General features: G+C 35.7%; 1 protein-coding gene across 4 annotated transcripts in view; it reads left to right on the top strand.

Moving 5' to 3' along the window:
* The window catches only part of Kdm2a (lysine demethylase 2A), a 112,602-nt gene that overhangs the window by 53,508 nt on the left and 41,117 nt on the right, over positions 1 to 17,977 (top strand). For 3 of the 4 annotated variants that reach the window (XM_047516085.1, XM_047516084.1, XM_047516086.1), the window contains exons 3-5: positions 8,474 to 8,612; positions 9,429 to 9,507; positions 10,117 to 10,163. In XM_047516085.1, coding sequence (XP_047372041.1) covers positions 8,474 to 8,612; positions 9,429 to 9,507; positions 10,117 to 10,163 — 265 coding nt within the window. Of the gene's footprint in view, positions 1 to 5,942; positions 5,965 to 8,473; positions 8,613 to 9,428; positions 9,508 to 10,116; positions 10,164 to 17,977 lie in introns of those variants that run through there. The other variant, XM_047516087.1, reaches the window with a different exon arrangement.

Here is a 17,977-nt window from a genome sequence, read left to right as displayed (position 1 = left end):
CTTCACCACTGAGCTTCTGGCATAGGCTCATGTTGTGTTTTGGAGAAATATCTATTCAGGCTGCCCATTTTGAATTGGATTGTATGTTTTGTTATTGTTGAATTGTAAGAATTCTTTAAATATTCTGGATATTAACCCTTTAGCAGATAAATGATTTGCAAATATTTCTTCAGTTTTGTGGTTTGTATTTTCACTATCTTGATAGTATCCTTTACACAAAAGTTTTAAATTTTGATGAAATATAATTTATCTGTTTGATTTTTCTTTTGTTGCCTGTGCTTTTGGTTTTATGCCCCAAGCAATCTCACCAAATTCAGTGTTACCTTGTTCTATTTTCCTCTAAGAATTTTATACTTTTAGCTTTAATGCCTCAACTCATTTTGAAGTTTTTTTTTTTTTTTTTTTTTTTTGCATGTGATATAAAGGTTCTGACTTCATTGTTGGATATCCAGTTTCCCCAGCATTCTTCATCGAAAATGCGTTTAATCTTAATTTAAATCTAATAGCCATGTGTCACTAGAAGCTACCGTATTGGGTAGCATAGATCTAGATGATTATATATTACTATTTTAATCTGTTAATGTGAATAAGATCACTAGATGTAATGGAAATTCTCAGGATTAACAAATTGCTTTTGAATTCCTGGCACATAATACTAGTTAATGAAATATTCTGCTTTGTTTTAGTCACTCACTCATGTTCCCCTTCATATAAAATTAACTAAAATGCTAAAATGACTATGGGAATTGTTTAGGAAAAATTGTAGTTTCTCAAAAAGTGTTCTCTAACAGTGCCTTTTTTATTGGTCTACATCATTGTAAAAATATACTGCTTTACTTAAACAGATCCATTATATTGCCTTTTATACTTTTACATATTGTTAGTTATTATTTTTTATTGAGACTCTATATGCCAAAAAATTCATCCTTTTGGGGAGGCGGGTACCAGGGATTGAACTCAGGGTTACTGAACCACTGAGCCACATCCCCAGCCCTGTTTTGAGTTGCTTAGAGCCTTGTTTTTTGCTGAGGCTGGCTTTGAACTTGTGATCCTCCTGCCTCGGTCTCCCAAGCCACTGGAATTGCAGGCATGCACCACCACACCTGGCACACCCTTTTAAAATTTATAATTCAGCAGTATTTTTAGTAACATCAGTTACCACTATCTAATTTCAGCACTCTTTTGTTACCCAAAGAAATCCAGAACACATTAGCAGTTATTGCCCATCTTCACCCAGCTGCTGACAACCACTAATCTACTATATTTCTCTATAGATTTGCTTGTTTTGGACATTTCATCTGAACAGAATTATAACGTGGTCTTTTGTGACTGTCTTTTTTTCTCTTGAGAGAATGTTTTCAGTCATAGCATAGAGTAATTAATTCCTTTTTATTGCTAAACAATGTTTCATTATATGGATATACTTTGTTTTATTTATGCATTCTTCTTTTGACGGATCTTTGGGTTCTTTCTACTTCTTGGCTACTGTGAATAATGTTGCTGTCTTTAATGTTGCTGTAAGAGCTGAGAATGGTGGTATAGACCTGTAGTCCCAGCCCCTCAGGAGGCTGATGTGGGACAATTACTTTAGCCCATGAATTTGAGACCAATCTGGGCTACGTGGTGAGACACTATCTTTTAAAACAAAAAAAAAAGCCAGATGTGGTGGTGCTTGCCTATAATCCAGCTACATGGGAGGCTGAGGAAGGAGGAGCACAAGTTTGAGGCCATCCTGGATAACTCAGCAAGACTCTGTTTCAGAAAAAAAAGGGCTGAGGGTATAGTTCAGTGGTAGAGCGCCCCTTGAACAAAGGGTGGGGTAGAAAAGTTGCTATGTACAAGTTTTTGTGTGAGTGTATGTTTTCATTTTCTTGGGTAGATTGATGCGTGGGCGTGGAATTACTAGGACATACAATAACTTTATATTTAATCATTTGAGAAACTGCCAGTATTTTCCAAAAGACTGCAATGCTATTTTATATTCCCACTAGAAGTGTAAAAGGATTCCACTTTCTCTAATCCTCACCAACACTCAATATTTGACTGCTAGGTTTGAAGTGATATCGTGTGTGTGTGTGTGTGTGTGTGTGTGTGTGTTTGTGTGTGTTTTTAAGGTACTGGGGTTGTAACTCAGGAGTGCTTTACCACTGAGATACATCCTCAACCTTTCTTATTTTTTTTGTTTTGAGAAAAGATCTCACTGAGATCTTGAGGGTCTTGCTGAGTTGCCAAGGCTGACCTCAAACTCAAACATCCTTCTGCCTCCACCTCCTAAATCACTGGGATGACAGATGTGTAGCTGCTACCCCCAACACCTGGATTTTTGTGGTTTTGGATTTGCATTTTCCTAATAACTACTAAACTTATGTTAAACTAATGACTAATTGTTTTGGTCAGCATTTACTGCTGTGACCAAAAAACCTGACAAGAAAATTGTAGAGGAGGAAAAGTTTATTCAGCCCTCACAGTTTAAGAGGTCTCAGTCTGTAGATGGCCCACTTACTCCATGTATCTGTACCCAAGGTGAGGCAAAACATGCAGAATGGTTTGGAAGAGGAAAGCAGCTCAGAATATAGCAATCAGGAAATAGAGAAAGCTCAGTCAACCAGAGTCAAAATACCCCAAAGTCATACCCCCAGTGACCCACATCCTACCTGCGAATAGTCACCACCAAGTTAATTCATATCAGTGGATTAAACCATCAATTAGACTAAGACTCTCATACCTAATCATTTTACCTCTGAACATTCTTGTGTTCTCTCTCACGTGAGCTTCTGGGTGACAACACATATCCAAACCATAATACTAATGATGGTTCAAGTGCTTATTGGTCAGTTGTGTATCCTTTGACCATTTTTTAACTGTTCATTTTTGTCATTTTTATTCTTGTAGGAATTCTTTAAATATTCTGGGTATTAGATTCTTATTAGATGTATGCTTTGCAAATGGGAGAAAAATCCTATTGTTGTTCTTCTTCACTTTTTTTTTTTTTCCTTTGGTGAATGTGTGTGTGTGTGTTGCTGGGAATTGAACCCAGGGCCTTGTGCATGGGAGACAAGCACTTTACCAACTGAACTATATCCCTAGCCCTGTTCACTTTATTTATTGGCTTTTGGAGCATAGAAGGCTTTAAGTCTTAAGTCTACAATTATGCTGTTTTTTTATTGTTACTTATGTTTTTGATGTTATACCTAAGAAATGATTGCATTTTTGATGTTATATCTAATTCACAGTCATAAATATATACACTGTTTTCTTCTAAGAATTTTAGTTTTAGCCTTTACATTCAAACCTTTGATCCATTTTAATATTTTGTGTGTGTGTTGTGGGGTGGAGGTCCACCTTCATTCTTTTGCATGTTGCTATCCAGTTGTCCTTTGAACCAGTTTTGTTTTTCTATTTGGTGCTGAGGATTGAACCCAGAGCATCCTAAGCACTCTACCAGTGAGCTAATTTTCTTATAAGTAGCTTCTTGTAAGTGACAGGGTCTTGCTGGGTGCAATGGTGCATGCTTGTAATCCCAGTGGCTTGGGAGGCTAAGGCAGGAGGATTACAGGTTCAAAGCCAACCCTGTAAAAGTAACTCAGTGAGATCCTGTCTCTAAAGAAAATACAAAGTAGGAGTAGGGATGTGGCTCAGTGGTCGAGTGCCCGTGAGTTCAATCCCTGATACCCCCATTCCACCCCCAAAAAAAGAGGCAAGGTCTTGCTGTATCGATCAACATGACTTTGAATTCACCATCCTCCTGACTCTGCCTCCAAAGTAGATTATATTACTTTTGTATAATAAAAATACTAAAGAAAAATCAGGAGTTGAAAGGGCAGATATGGGGAAACAGGAAGACCCACCATCAATAAAAGTTAAATGTCATCTGTTATCTTCCAGTATTTCTAAGAATAATATTGTGATATCCTAGATATAACTTCACATGCTAATTTTTAAACTTACTAGTTTGGGGTGGGGGTGTAGCTTAATGGGTGTAACAATGCCTAGCACATGTGAGGCACTTTTCAGTGTTACATGATAATACTAAGTATGCTAATGGTCACCTTATATTCACTGACATGTATGTTAACCTTGAATGATTTAACCATTTTCCTGTAATTCAAGTGTGGTTTTTAGGATCTACCTAAAAACTTTCTCTCTTAACCTGCTCCACTCCTGCAAATTTCTTTTTCTTTTTTTGGTACTGGGGATTGAACACAGGGGTGCTTAACTACTGAGCCACATCCCCAACCCTTTTTATTTTTTGTTTTGAAATAGGGTCTCGCTAAGTTGCTTATGGCCTCACTAAGTTGCTGAAACTGACTTTGAACTTGAGATCCTCCTGCCTCAGCCTTCCAAGCTGCTGGGATTATAGGCACGTACCACCACTCCCAGCACTCCTGCACATTTCTAAGAGAGGCAGATGGTTGCTGACATCAGTGAATATCCCCTGTGCAAAAGTTCTAGTTTTCTGAATCTTGTCTGTTAGATGTATTATATAAAGACATTTGAGAAAATATCCTTTCTACCGTTCCATTTTACTGAAGCTTTAGTAAAGAGAAGAATGTCAAAGTTTTATGGAATGATTAATACGTGTTTGCATATAGTATTACATCATCACCTTTGCCTTTGCTAACCACTTAGGAGAGTGATATAACTAATATTCCATCAGCTCAATTTATCTATCAGCACTTGAGCTAATGTAAGTATTCCATTTATGTAGCCATTTTAACCATTTAATATACTTGATCACCATTTAACTGAGAGTGGTTTTTTTTTTTTTTTTTTTTTTTTTTTAATTTACATTCTTTTTGGGATGCTGCAAAACATGAGTTCTATATAATTCGGTCATCTAAATAAACAGTGATTTGATTATTAATTTTCAGGAATAAATTTATTGTTAACCTTGAAAAATGTAAATTACTTTTGAGAGAAAATGTTGTTGAAATAGATTTCAGTGTTCAGTTTGTGCCTGTTACCTACTGTGATGCTCAGTCCTATCATATATGGGAGGCCAATAACTTCCTTAAGTCTGCCTAAAATCACTGTATGAGCACCTGCAATAGACGCGCAGAGCACGCTAGTCAGTCAGTTGGAATTATTTAGTGATGTGGGTGGGTTGGAGGAGATTGGTGGCTAAATTACTTAGTGTTCAAGTGGCCTTGCCTTTTCGCAGAGATTGTTACTGCATACTGATCTCCAGGGTTATTGTGAGAATTGGATGTTTTCTTAAAGCACTTACAGGATAGATTACTAGAGAGATAGAAAAAAAAAATTTTTACCTTATCCTTGACAGTGTTAAAACTGACAGTGTTTACATTGTTGCTGACTTCCTGGTTGCAACAATCAAAAAAGAAATCAGAAATTCAGACTTATTTTTCTGTTGTCTTTAAGAAATAGGAATGGCTTGACTGAAGCAGGAACCTGCCTATATATCCTTACACTCTCTGCACTTAAAATGCAAATTGGAGGTTTCTTGTATGTAGGGAGAAAAATAAAAGCATGTGAAAAGATGGAAAGGATGGGGGAACTTCTTGCTAGTGTGTTAGAAATTTTGAAATAATTAGCATAATTGTTTTCTCCTGATTAGTAGACCTAGGAAATCGTGAGGTTTGAAAACATGACCAGGATTATTTTGTTCTTGTTGTTAAAAAGAGTATTAAAGGGTTGTGGCTTAGTGGTAAAGTACTTGCTAGCATGTGTGAGGTCTTAGGATCAATCCTCAGCACCACATAAAAATAAATAAAATAAAGATATTGTGCCCATCTATAACTGAAAAATATGTTTTACAAAAAGCATTAAAATGTACAGTGCAAATGAGTACTTTCTAAAAGTTGAATATTTTTAAAAAAGAAACTACACTTACTACAGTTTTGTATTGTACCCTTATTCTATAAGGTACTTGGAACTTGTCTCTGGAAGTTCTCTTCAGTCATATATATAAAACAAGGCAAGGGGAGAACTGGATGATGTCTTTAAGTAAGTGAACAAACATCTCCATGTAATAAATCCATCATTGAGCGCCCCCCAACAGAAACACACCTAAATATTTTGAACAATGATGGCATTATTAGAGTAAGTGAAAGGTAGCTAAAATTGAGTCTTTTAGACTTTGAACTGTATTTATGGCAACCAAAGTAGCAAGGAAGTGCTGTAAGGTTTTTACCAAATGTGGAAAAGATATCCTTTCAGCGTTTCTACCTAAAACTGGTAAATTGAATTTTTGAATTTTGTAGTCCTCTGGTGTGTAACAAATTTATTTTCCTTTTATTTTTATGGTTTAATTCTGCCTTTCTGCCCTTTCACAGACCTTTTTTTTTTTTTTCTGGTTCTGGGGTTTGAACTCAGCAGTGCTCCAGCCTGGCTAAGTTGCAGAGGCTGCCCTTGAATTTGTGATCCTTCTGCCTCAACCTGTTGAGCTGCAGGGTTTACAGGTGTGCACCACTACAGCCTACTCATAGACCTCTTAGAGACCTTTCTGTATTGTCTCATTTTCTTTATGTAGTTATGTTAATTCAGGTGCAGTCAGTTCTAGATCTTGGGTACCCAGCTTTCAATTCTAGCTTTGGTTGGTCTTAGCACTTGCAAGGGCAGGGATGTTTTTATCTTTGCGTCTACCACTTGTCCATTGATCATGTACTCAAGAAGTTTCACCAAATTTTAATACTGGTCAAAGTAAAGTATTTAAAAGATAAATTTGCAACATAAGCAACATTTAAAAATTTTTTTAAAAAATAACAGTTTATGAGACAAAATTAACATACAATAAAATTGATTCATTGTAAAGTGTATAATTCAGTGATTTTTAGTATATTCACAGAGTTGTGTAAACATTACTACTCTCTAATTTCAGAATTTTTTCATTGCTCCTGAAAGAAACTTATACCATTAGCTGTTATTCCCCATTCCTCCCTTTTTCCCCAACCCTTGACAACTAATAATCTACTTTCTGTCTCCATGGATTTGCCAATTCCAGACATTTCATATAAATGAAATGATATAATACACAGTCTTTCATGTCTACCTGTTGCCCCCCCCCCCCCCTTTTTCCCTTGATGCTGGGTATTAAACCCAGGGCCTCGCTCATGCTTGGCAAGCACTGAGCTACACCTCCAGCCCTTTTGGATTTTATTTTATTTTATTTTTTTTTTGGGTGCTGGGGATTGAACCCAGGGCCTTGTGCTTACAAGGCAAGCACTCTACTGACTGAGCTATCTCCCCAGCCCCTGGATTTTATTTTGAGATAAAATCCTAAGTTTTGCTGCACACTGTCCTTGAACTTGTGATCCTCCTACCTCAGCCTTCCAAGTGTAGCTTTCTGGCTTCTTTTACGTAGCCTAATGTTTCTAGGTTTAACCATGTTGTAGCACACACCAGTACTTTGTTCCTTTTGTGGCCAAGTAATATTTCATTGTGTAGATATAAATTTCTTTTTTCTTTTGATTTTTTTTTTTTTTTTTTTTTAGTTGTAGATGGATACGAATATGGTTATTTTATTTATTTATTTTTATGTGGTGCTGAGGATCGAACCCAGTGCTTCACACATTAGGCAAGCATTCTCCCTACCACTGAGCTACAACTGTGCCTCTTTTTTTTTTTTTATTCTTTTGTTTTTTGGCTACTTGAGATTGAACCCATGGGTACTTAAGCACTGAGCCACATCCCCAGTCCTTTTTATTTTTTTGAGACAAGGTCTTGCCAAGTTGCTGAGGCTGGCTTTGCACTTGTGATCCTCCTGCTTGAGCTTCCTGAGTGGCTGGGACTACAAGTACATGCCACTGCACCCACCTATAGATATAAATTTCTCAACACACCAACACTTGTTATTGCCCAAATTTTTGGTGGTAGCCATCTTGGTGAGTATTAGTATCTCATTACGGTTTTGATTTGCAGTTCCCTAATGACTAATGATATTGACTATCTTATCAGACGCTTTCCTTTGAGAGATGTATTATCTTTAAAGTTAAATATTAATGGTCTGCTGTTTACCATGCTATTGTTTAGATTTTCTCAGATAAGAGTTTTTTTTTTTTTATCATTTCAGATGTCTTGGTCTATTCTTGAGGTTGTTTCACAAACGTTGTCTTAGATACAGCTCTGCCCTATGAAAATAATTGTATTTTGTATCCTCACTTGAATGTCTGTAAAGACAGTTTATCCCCACTTTGATAAAACATGATAGACAAAATATTTAGTAGATCGTATTTGGTTGTTTTCATTCTGAATTTATATCTCTAGACTTAAAGAGTTAGCAAAGGTAAAATTCACAGGTAGGGAACCCAGTGGCTCATTAAAACTTTGTTTTATTCTGTGTATTCTGAGAACATCAGCTGGTCTTTGAGTTGAGAGAAAGAAGAAATTTGTAAGGCAAGGAAAATTGATGCTTGGTATATAGCAACTGAGGTAGTACGTGTAGGGAACACCATGGCTGTTTGTAGATGGGCTTGAAAAAGTGCACAGTTTCATGCTTATGTCCCTTCTTTCCCAGCGTGGTACCATGAGACGACGCTATGAAGATGATGGCATTTCAGATGATGAAATCGAAGGGAAACGAACTTTTGACTTGGAAGAGAAACTCCACACCAACAAATATAATGCCAATTTTGTTACTTTTATGGAGGGAAAAGGTCAGTATCAGTTTGATTCAGAGCTACAGCCCATTGATGTAGGAATGCACAGAATCTGAGACTGTGAGTCTAGCATCTTGAAGCTGAAATATTACCTGTTGATGCTACATATTTGTTTTCTTTTGGTTTACATTGTGCCACTTGTATGCATCCTCTCCTACCCCATTTTTCCACCCTTGAGTCATTCTCTGCTGTGTTAGAAGTAGTCTTTTATTGGGATTGGAGTATTTTTGGAATTTTTTTTCTAAAGGCCTTTTCTCCCTCCTCCCATTCCTTGGTTTGGGTTTAATTAAAAATAGTATAATAGGGGCTGGGGAGATAGCTCAGTCGGTAGAGTGCTTGCCTTGTAAGCACAAGGCCCTGGGTTCTATCCCCAGCACCCAAAAAAAAAAAAAAAAAAAAAAAAAAAATAGTATAATAAAACCCCTTTTATGTATATGCCCACATCACTGAAGCCAAGGGAAATTCCTCATGTGACATGTAGCTTTGATCCTTAGCAAACTGACAAGGATATTAAATACATATTGTAGTAGTCAACATTCATTTTTTGGCTATTAAGAGACAAAGTGATGATAATTCCTACTTAGGACTTATGAGACAACTCTGATCTTAAGTTCTGAATTTCCTATGGAAATAGAAACTTAGCAAATCTCTCAAACCTTGCTTCTCAGTGTGTTTTCCCTATTTCCTAAGAGATGCTTCTTAGTGAATACAACTGTATGCACAAAATAATAATTTATACCTTACTACTTAGATCCTTTTATCTTTTTCCAACAGTACTTGTTTTTCTAATAATTTCTTTTTCTGCCATGACAGATTTTAATGTAGAGTATATCCAGCGGGGTGGTTTGAGAGACCCTCTGATTTTCAAGAATTCTGATGGACTTGGAATAAAGTAAGTGTTCTGGGCCTGACTGGATATGATTTTGAAATGACCTTTCCTCAGGGCTGTAGGCAATGGCAGTATTGGGAACACAGAGATAGTAGGTAATTGAAAATAATATCCCACTTATTTAAAAAGTATTTGTTTTTGTTATACAAACAATTTATGTTAGAGGTAAATGGAAAAGTATGGATGAACTAAAAAGAAATTTAAATCTCTTGAAATATACCATTCTTAGATAATCATTGCTCATTTGTTAGATATTTTTCTATGTATGTATATAAATACATAATCATTTATAAAGTTAGGCATGGTGATGCACACCTGTAATCCCAGTGACTGAGGCAGTAGGACTGCAAGTTCAAGGCCAGCCTCAGCAATTTAGTGAGACCCTGTTGCAGAAAAAAAGGGCTGGGGTGTGACTCAGTGGTAGAGTTCCTCTGGGTTCAATCCCCATGGAGGGAACCATGATCAATAATTATTTTAAAACAATAGATAAATTTAAACCTAAATGTGAAGATTGATGAGTCTGATTGGGGAATTCTCAGTACTTTAAAAAAATCTCAAATTGACTAGAGAAGTTGTATTTTCCATTTATACTTACTAGCATTTGTTTCATAGGATGCCAGATCCAGACTTCACTGTGAATGATGTCAAAATGTGTGTGGGTAAGTATTAAGCTTTTGACCTCTGAGTCTTTGAGACAGAGATTTAAGATGTAGTGCTGCATCCTAAATCTTTGAGGTTTAAGGCATGGGAATATTGAAATATTTACTTGATTAGAAGCTACTTTATTAAAAGCTGAGAGTTTCCTCAGAAGGAGAGTTTATTAGGCATAGAACCTTTGAATCTTGATCCTTTTCCTACATACCATCTTTATCATTGTGCATCTTTCCCTTTCTCCCTAAAGAGACTGCCTTTCAAGAAGCAGGATACTCAGGAAACTGAAAACTTGTACCTTTGAGCCAATAAAAAAGCTTCATTGATGTCTGTAATTCTCTGTCCTTATCTTTAAAGTAGTAGATACATTTCCTGGAAATTCTCACCAATGCTACACTTGGTAACTTGTCTAAGACTTAAAACTTTGTACACTGAGAAGTAGATACATTAAAATTTCTCCTCAGTGATTTGTTTAAAATGAGTCCTTAATTTGATTTATATTGAATTCAAAATTTAGGAAAAGAAAGCAAATTATTATCTAATTAAAAAAGGAAACTTCAGTAAAGGTTCAGCTTAGTTTTCTACAGTTTGTTTATTGTGACCCTAAGGTACTTCAAAATTCCTAGTAGTTCAGAGATGATAACTTTCCCATACATGGTAAGGCAGTAAAGTGGCATAAAGTCATCTAGAAATGTTTTTAACAGGATATGAGGCAAAAAGGAGGGTTTTTTTTTTGGACTGTTTTCTTTTAACCCTTCAACTCTTTCATTTTGTCCTTTGAACTGATATTCCAGTGCCATTCTTTGCTTTGGAAATTAAGTATTGCAGTACTGTCTTGTGGCCACTTGAGGGCCCTTGTTAGACTGCTGGAGAAAAACTCTTGTTTAAGAGTGAAAGTCACATTTCAGGTAAAGAAAGGTTCTCTGTTCCCTATATTATTCATTCTTTCAGTGTTCCTGTGTTAAATTCTAGCCACTTGCCTATCACCTTGTATCCTAGTATCTAACATAGCTCCTGGAGTGTAGTAAGTGCACTGGAAATCTGTTGAATAATTAAAATGTACAACTTTCTCTCAAGAGGACTTAGATAACCTGTTTGAATACTTAAAAATCCATCATTTCTCTTCTTTTCTTAATGAACCTACAGAACAGTAATTTCCTGGATCCATGAGGTAGTATATAACCATAGCTTTTCTGTGTTGGTCAGACATTATTATAGTTTGTGGTCTACAAATGACCTTGCATGAGAACCATGTGATAACTTGTTAAAAATATAGACTTCTAGAGGAGATTCTGGGAAGGCAGTAAGAACTTTGCTTCCTACCTGGACAATAATTGCACTGGCAGAATTTGTCCAGTGTAACTATTTTGGAGTTCTAGTTCAATGAAGTCTTGCAACTTCCAAGATAAGACTTGGACAGTGATATGCAGTTAATTTTGGGTCATAGCACAGTAGCAGCCACTCCTCCACCCTACCAACCAGCCCTGGGAAGACAGCATACAGTTTGCAGGAGACAGGATTGGCAAAAAGGGTCCTTCTCAATGTTGGGGAAACTGTGCTATGATCACTTGATGACTGCTTCTGATCACAGAGGTACAAAGAGGGCCGCCATTGTTGGTTGTACTTTCCCTAAACTTTTGCAAGCCCCTCCCCTCCTACCCAAGTGATTTCCAGGAGATTTAAAAGGCCCCATGCCCTTTGCTACCCTCTTTTCTCTTTTTTTTCCTGGGAACCAGACATTAAAGACTAGGACAGTCAAAGGCATCTGAATATATAGGGAAAATCAGAAATAACCATACACACCCAAGGAAAGGTACAGGCTCAAAAAAGACCTTCCGTTTATACTTTAGGTTGGTCCTTGGCACGCAGACAGCTTACAACAATCAAAAGCCCCCAAACAATAACAATGCAGAGCAAAACCTAGGAAGGGGGAAAATCTGATCTCAAGAGTTACACATTATTAGATTCATGTGTTCAGTTTTCAGCAATAGATTAAAATCATATAAATAAACAGGAAATTATGACTGACAAAAAGGAAGAAAGTAAATGAACAGAAGTTGTCCCTGAAAAGATTTGATTGGCTGATCTAGTAGAGAACAGCTTTAAAACATATCTTACACATGCTAAAAGAACTAAAGGATGATTTAGAGAAAAATCAGGAAAATGATTGTTGAATGACATGGAAACTTCAGCAAAGAGAAAATCTAAAAAACAAACAAAAAACTAAAAAGTTTTGAACCTAAAAAGTACATTAATGAAAAGTTCACTAAAGAGATTGAAAGGCAGATTTGAACAAGCAGAAAGAAACAGTGAACTGAAAAGTAGGACAATGGAAATCGAGTCTGAGGAACAGAAAGACAAAAGACTGAAGAAAAGTGCACAGAGTCTGCCATGGTTTGAAGCTCTGTCTCCTCCAAACCTCATATCGACATTTAATTGCCATTCTAACAGTTTTAAGAGATGATTATTTCATGAGAGCTCCACTCTCATGCTACCCTTAAAAAAGTGAGTTTGGCTCCTCCTTGTTCTCTTCCATTCTCTTCCCTTCCTCTATGTTTAATGCAGCAAAAAAGACTTGTCAGATGCCAGCACCTTGATAGTGGGCCTACTGGCCTCCAGAACTGTGAGTCAGTAAATTCCTATTCATTACAAATTACCCCTTCACAGGTATTCTGTTAAAAGCAGCACAAAACAGACTATGAGCCTAAGGGGACATATGGGACACCATTAGGGATTACCAGAAGGAAGAGAGAGAGAAAAAGGGACAGAGAGAATATTTGAAGAAATAATGGCAGAAAATTTCCCAAATTTGATGAGAGTCATTAAAAAAAAAAAAAAAAAAACCTCAATGAATTTCCAAGATAACTCAGAGACCATCATCAGAACATATAAATAAATGCTTCAGAAGCCAAAGTCAGACTCTTGCAAGCATCAGAAAAATGACTCATCACATATAGGGAATCTCAATAAGATTATGAGCAGGTTTCTCATCAGAAATTTTGGAGGCCAGGAGGCAGGGGGCTAATATATTCAAAGTGCTAAAATGTGAGGAAAACAAATCTTATCAGTCAAGAATCCTATATTCAGGAGTTGGGGAGATAGCTCAGTCGGTAGAGTGCTTGCCTTGTAAGCCCAAGGCCCTGGGTTCGATCCCCAGCACCAAAAAAAAAAAAAAAAAAAAAAAAAAAAAAGAATCCTATATTCAGCAGATCTGTTCTTCAAAAGGGAAACTTTAGACATTCCCAGAGAAACAAAAGTTTGGGGAGTTCATTACTACTAGCTCTCTCTTGCAAGAAATGCAGGAGAATCCTGCAAGGGAAATTGAAAGGACCACACAGTAATTTGAAGACATGTGGAGAAATAAAGTTCCCAGTAAAGATGAATACATGAACAGTTATGAAAGCTAGTATTAAATATTATTATAACAATGGCCTTACTCTTTTTTTTTTTGTGGTGGGAGTGTGTGTTCTGAGGATTGAACATAGGGGCACTTACTGAATCACATTCCCAACCCTTTTTATTTTGAAGGGTATCTTGGTAAATTGCTTAGGGCCTTGTTAAGTTGCTGAGGCTGGCCTCCAACTTGAAATCATCCTGCTTTAGCCACCCAAATTGCTGGGATTACAGGTGTATTGTACCACACCCAGCTCCTTATTTTCTACATGATTGAAAGCTAATGCTTATTTATTTATATTGCAATACTGGGGATTGAACCTAGGGCCTCGCACATGGGAAGCAAATTCTTTGCCATTGAACTATACCCCTAGTTCCTTTTTTTTTTTTTTTTTTTTTAATTTTTAAAAAAATTTTATTTTAGGGGCTGGGGCTATAGCTCAGTTGGTAGAGTGCTTGCCTCGCAAGCACAAAGCCCTGGGTTCAATCCCCAGCACCACCAAAAAAAAAAAAAAAATTTTTTTGTTTTATTTTGAGACAGGGTCTTATAAAGTCACCTGCACTGGTCTTGTGATTCTCCTACCTCAGTCTCCCAAGTATCTTGAATGACGTCATATACCACTGTACCCAGCTTAGGACTGTTACATTTTTTAAAACGTTATTAATCTAAAAGTTATTGTTATTGAAACTTGAGATGTGACTGAATTTTATTTTTTTATGTAATTTAAGACACTAATGCATTTTAAAGAATTATTAGTTTATGTTTAGAGGCACACAATATATAAGAATATTATTTTTGTGACATCAAAATCCAAAGAGATAGGAATGGAGTTGTAAAAGCATAGTTTTTGTATGTTATTTAAACAGTTTGGTATTCAAAATAGAAAGCTTAACTATAGGATGTTAGATGTAATTGCCATGATTACCAAAAAGAAATGAGAAATTTACACATTTAATTACAAAATCAACTGAAAACAAAAGACAATAATAGATTCAGGTAGAATACTTTACCTCGCATGTGTGAGGCCCTGGGTTCAATCTTCAGGCCACTAAATAAATAAATAAAAGTGTGTGTGTGTGTGTGTGTGTGTGTGTGTGTGTGTGTGTATACACTGACAGAATTAAAGGGAGAAATACGAAATACACAGTTCTATGCAGTAATTGGAGACTTCAGTACCCTTTCTGAATAATGGGTAGAAAAGCCAGACAGGAGATAAGGAAAAAGGACCTAACACAAGAAACAAGTTAGACATAACAGGCATATATAGAATATTCAACAGCAATAGCATACACATTTTGAAGTATTACATGGGGCATTTCCAAGATAGACCATATGTTGGATCACAAGTTAAGTTTCAGTAAATTTAAAAAGAAATATCAAAATATCTTCTCCAACCACAGTGGTACAAAGGGTAGAAATCAGTAACATAACGGGTAAGTTCACAAAATTAACAAGCATATCCTTAAATAACCAATGGAAAAAAGAAGAAATCACAAGGGGCATTAGAAAATACGTATAGGCAATTGAATGCAAAAACAAAGCTTATAGAATGTGGTAAATGAAATGCCTAGTGGGGGATTTATAGTTATAAAGGCTTACATAAAAAAGATAGGAAATACTAAATTAAAAACCTAACATTACAACTTAGGGAATAGAAAATGAAGACCTACTAAACGTAAAACTAGCAGAAGGAAAGAAATAATAAAGATTAGAGCAGAGATAAATGAAATAGAGAATAGAAAATCAGTGAAACCCAAAGTTGGTTCTTTGAGAAAGTTAACAAAATCAACAAAACTTCAGCAAGATGGACTGAGGAAGAAAAAAGACCAAATTACTAAAATCAGAAGTGAAAGTGAGGATGTTACTATCAATTCTACAGAAAATAGAAAAATTATAATGCTGTTCGTGTGTCTTTACCAATAAATTGGATAAATTGACAAATTCCTAGAAACAGAACCTAAATGAGACTAAATCATGAAGAAATAAAAAATCTAAGTGGATGTATAACTGGTTAAAAAGATTGAATCAGTATTCAAAAATCTTCCAGCAAAGAAAAGCCTGGACCTTGTGACTTCACTGGTGAATTCTACTAAACACTTGAACCAGTATTTTCAAACATTGTCAAAGAATTGAAAAAGGAACATTTTTTAACTCATTCTGTGAAGCAGCATTACCTTGATACCAAAAAGACAATATAAGAAAATAAAACTACACACCAGAATCTCTTTAAGAGCATTGATACAAAAATCTTCAGTACTATACAGCTGAATTCAGCACATGAAGAACATCATACATCATGTCCAAGTTGCATTTACTCCTGGAAAGCAAAGATGGTTCACAACATGAAAATCAATAGTGGGCACCACAGTAGCAGAATGAAGGGAGAAAAAACACACAGTCCCCTCAATTGATGGAGAAAAAGCATTTAACACAATTCAATACCATTTTCATGATAAAAAACATTCAACAAACTAGAAATAGAAGGAAACTATCTCAACATAATAAAACCATCTATGAAAAACCTATAGCAAACATCATACTCAGTTGTGAATGACTAAAAAGCTTTACCTCTAACATGAGGGATAAGGATACTTTTGTCACTTCAAAATAATACTGGAAATTCTAAACAGCATGTAGGCAAAATAAGGAAATAAAACACATCTAAATTGAAAAGGCAGAAGTAAAATGGTCTTTTCACAAATTGAAAATAGAATTACTACATGATGTTATATGTAGAAAACTAAATTTAGATTCCCCCAAAACTTGTTTGAAATGAAGGAATTTGTCAAAGTAACAAGCTACGAAGTATACAACATTCAGTTGCATTTCTGTACACCAACAATGAACAATCTGTAAAGGAAAATTTGAAAACAGTTCCCATTTACAGTAGTGTCAAAAAAGAATGTAAAATACTTTTATAAGACATATAATGAAAACTATAAAACTGCTGAAGAAATGAAAGAAGACATAAAATTTAAACATGCCTCATGTTCAAGGGTTGGAAGACAGTTGTTTTTTGTTGTTGTTGGGCTTTGGGGGGTTTTTTGTGTGTATTTTTGTTTTGGGCAGTATTTTTCAGTGCTATAGATCAAACCCTGGGCCTCTTGCATACTAGATAATTGCTGTGCCACTGAGCTACACCCCCAATTCCCAAAGACTTAATATTGGTGTCACTACTTAATAAGATGTCAGAACTACCCAGAGTGATCTAGATTTATGTAATCCCTATCAAAATCCTATTGATTTTTTTTTTTTTTTTTGCAGAAATAGAAAAATCTCATCCTAAAATTCATGTGGAATCTCCAGGGACCTTGAAAAACCCAAACATTCTTGGAAAAAAAAAGAGCAAAGGAAATATATTTCCTGAGTTCAAAACAGTGCAAAGCTACAGTAATCAAAACAACATGATACTAGTGTTAAGATGGACCCTTAGACCAGTGGCATAGAATAGAGGCCAGAAATAACCTTCATATATATGGTCAAATTGGGGTGTTAGTTTTTTTCAACAAATGATGTTGTGAAAACTACCTGTCTACATGCAAAATAATTATGTTGGACTCCTACCTAACATCATATACAAAAATTAATTCAAAATGGATCAGAGACCTAAATTTAAAACCTAAAATTGTAAAATTCTCAGAAGAAAATATTTGGCACCCAGTGACCCAGGAGACTGAAGCAGGAAAATTGCAACTTCTAGGTCAGCCATGGCAACTTAGATGGTTATAAAACAAAAATACAATTAAAAGGGCTGGAGATGTAACTCAGTGATAGAGCACCCCTACGTTCAACCTTAGTATCTAAGGGAAAAAAGAAAAGAGAACAAAACATAGGGCAAGGCTTTATAATGTTAGATTTGGCAATGGTTTCTTAGTGGTGACACCAGATAGACTGTAACGCAGTGGTAGAGCACTTGCCTAGCATGTGTGAGGCACTGGGTTCAATTCTTAGCATCACAAAAAACCAAAATTCCATCGACAACTAAAAAAATTAAAAAACAAAAAACTCAATATATATATTGGACTAATTTAAAAATTTTCAGATTTATACATCAAAAATATAAACAAATGGGAGAAAATATTTACAAATCATGTATCTAATGAGAAATTAATATCTAGAGTATATGTAGAACTAAGACTCAACAATTTAAAAAATTGATTCAAAAATGGGCAAAGGAATTGAACCAGGATTTCTTCAAAGAAGGTACAAAAATTACCAATAAACACATATAAAGATTACTGGACATTACTATTATCGATCATTAGGAAATACAAATCAAGACTGCAGTGAGGGCCTAGGGATGTAGCTCAGCGGTAGAGTGCTGCTTAGTATATAGAAAGCCCTGGGTTGGATTCCTAGCGCCACAAAAATAAAACAAAACCACTACAATTAAAAATAATTAAAAAAAAAAAACTAGGAAATTAGCAA

The sequence above is a fragment of the Sciurus carolinensis genome, chromosome 11 (genome assembly GCF_902686445.1).
Source record: "Sciurus carolinensis chromosome 11, mSciCar1.2, whole genome shotgun sequence".
NCBI classification, from domain to species: domain Eukaryota; kingdom Metazoa; phylum Chordata; class Mammalia; order Rodentia; family Sciuridae; genus Sciurus; species Sciurus carolinensis.
Note: the sequence above shows the minus strand (reverse complement) of the source record. Positions and strands in the feature narration are given on the sequence as shown.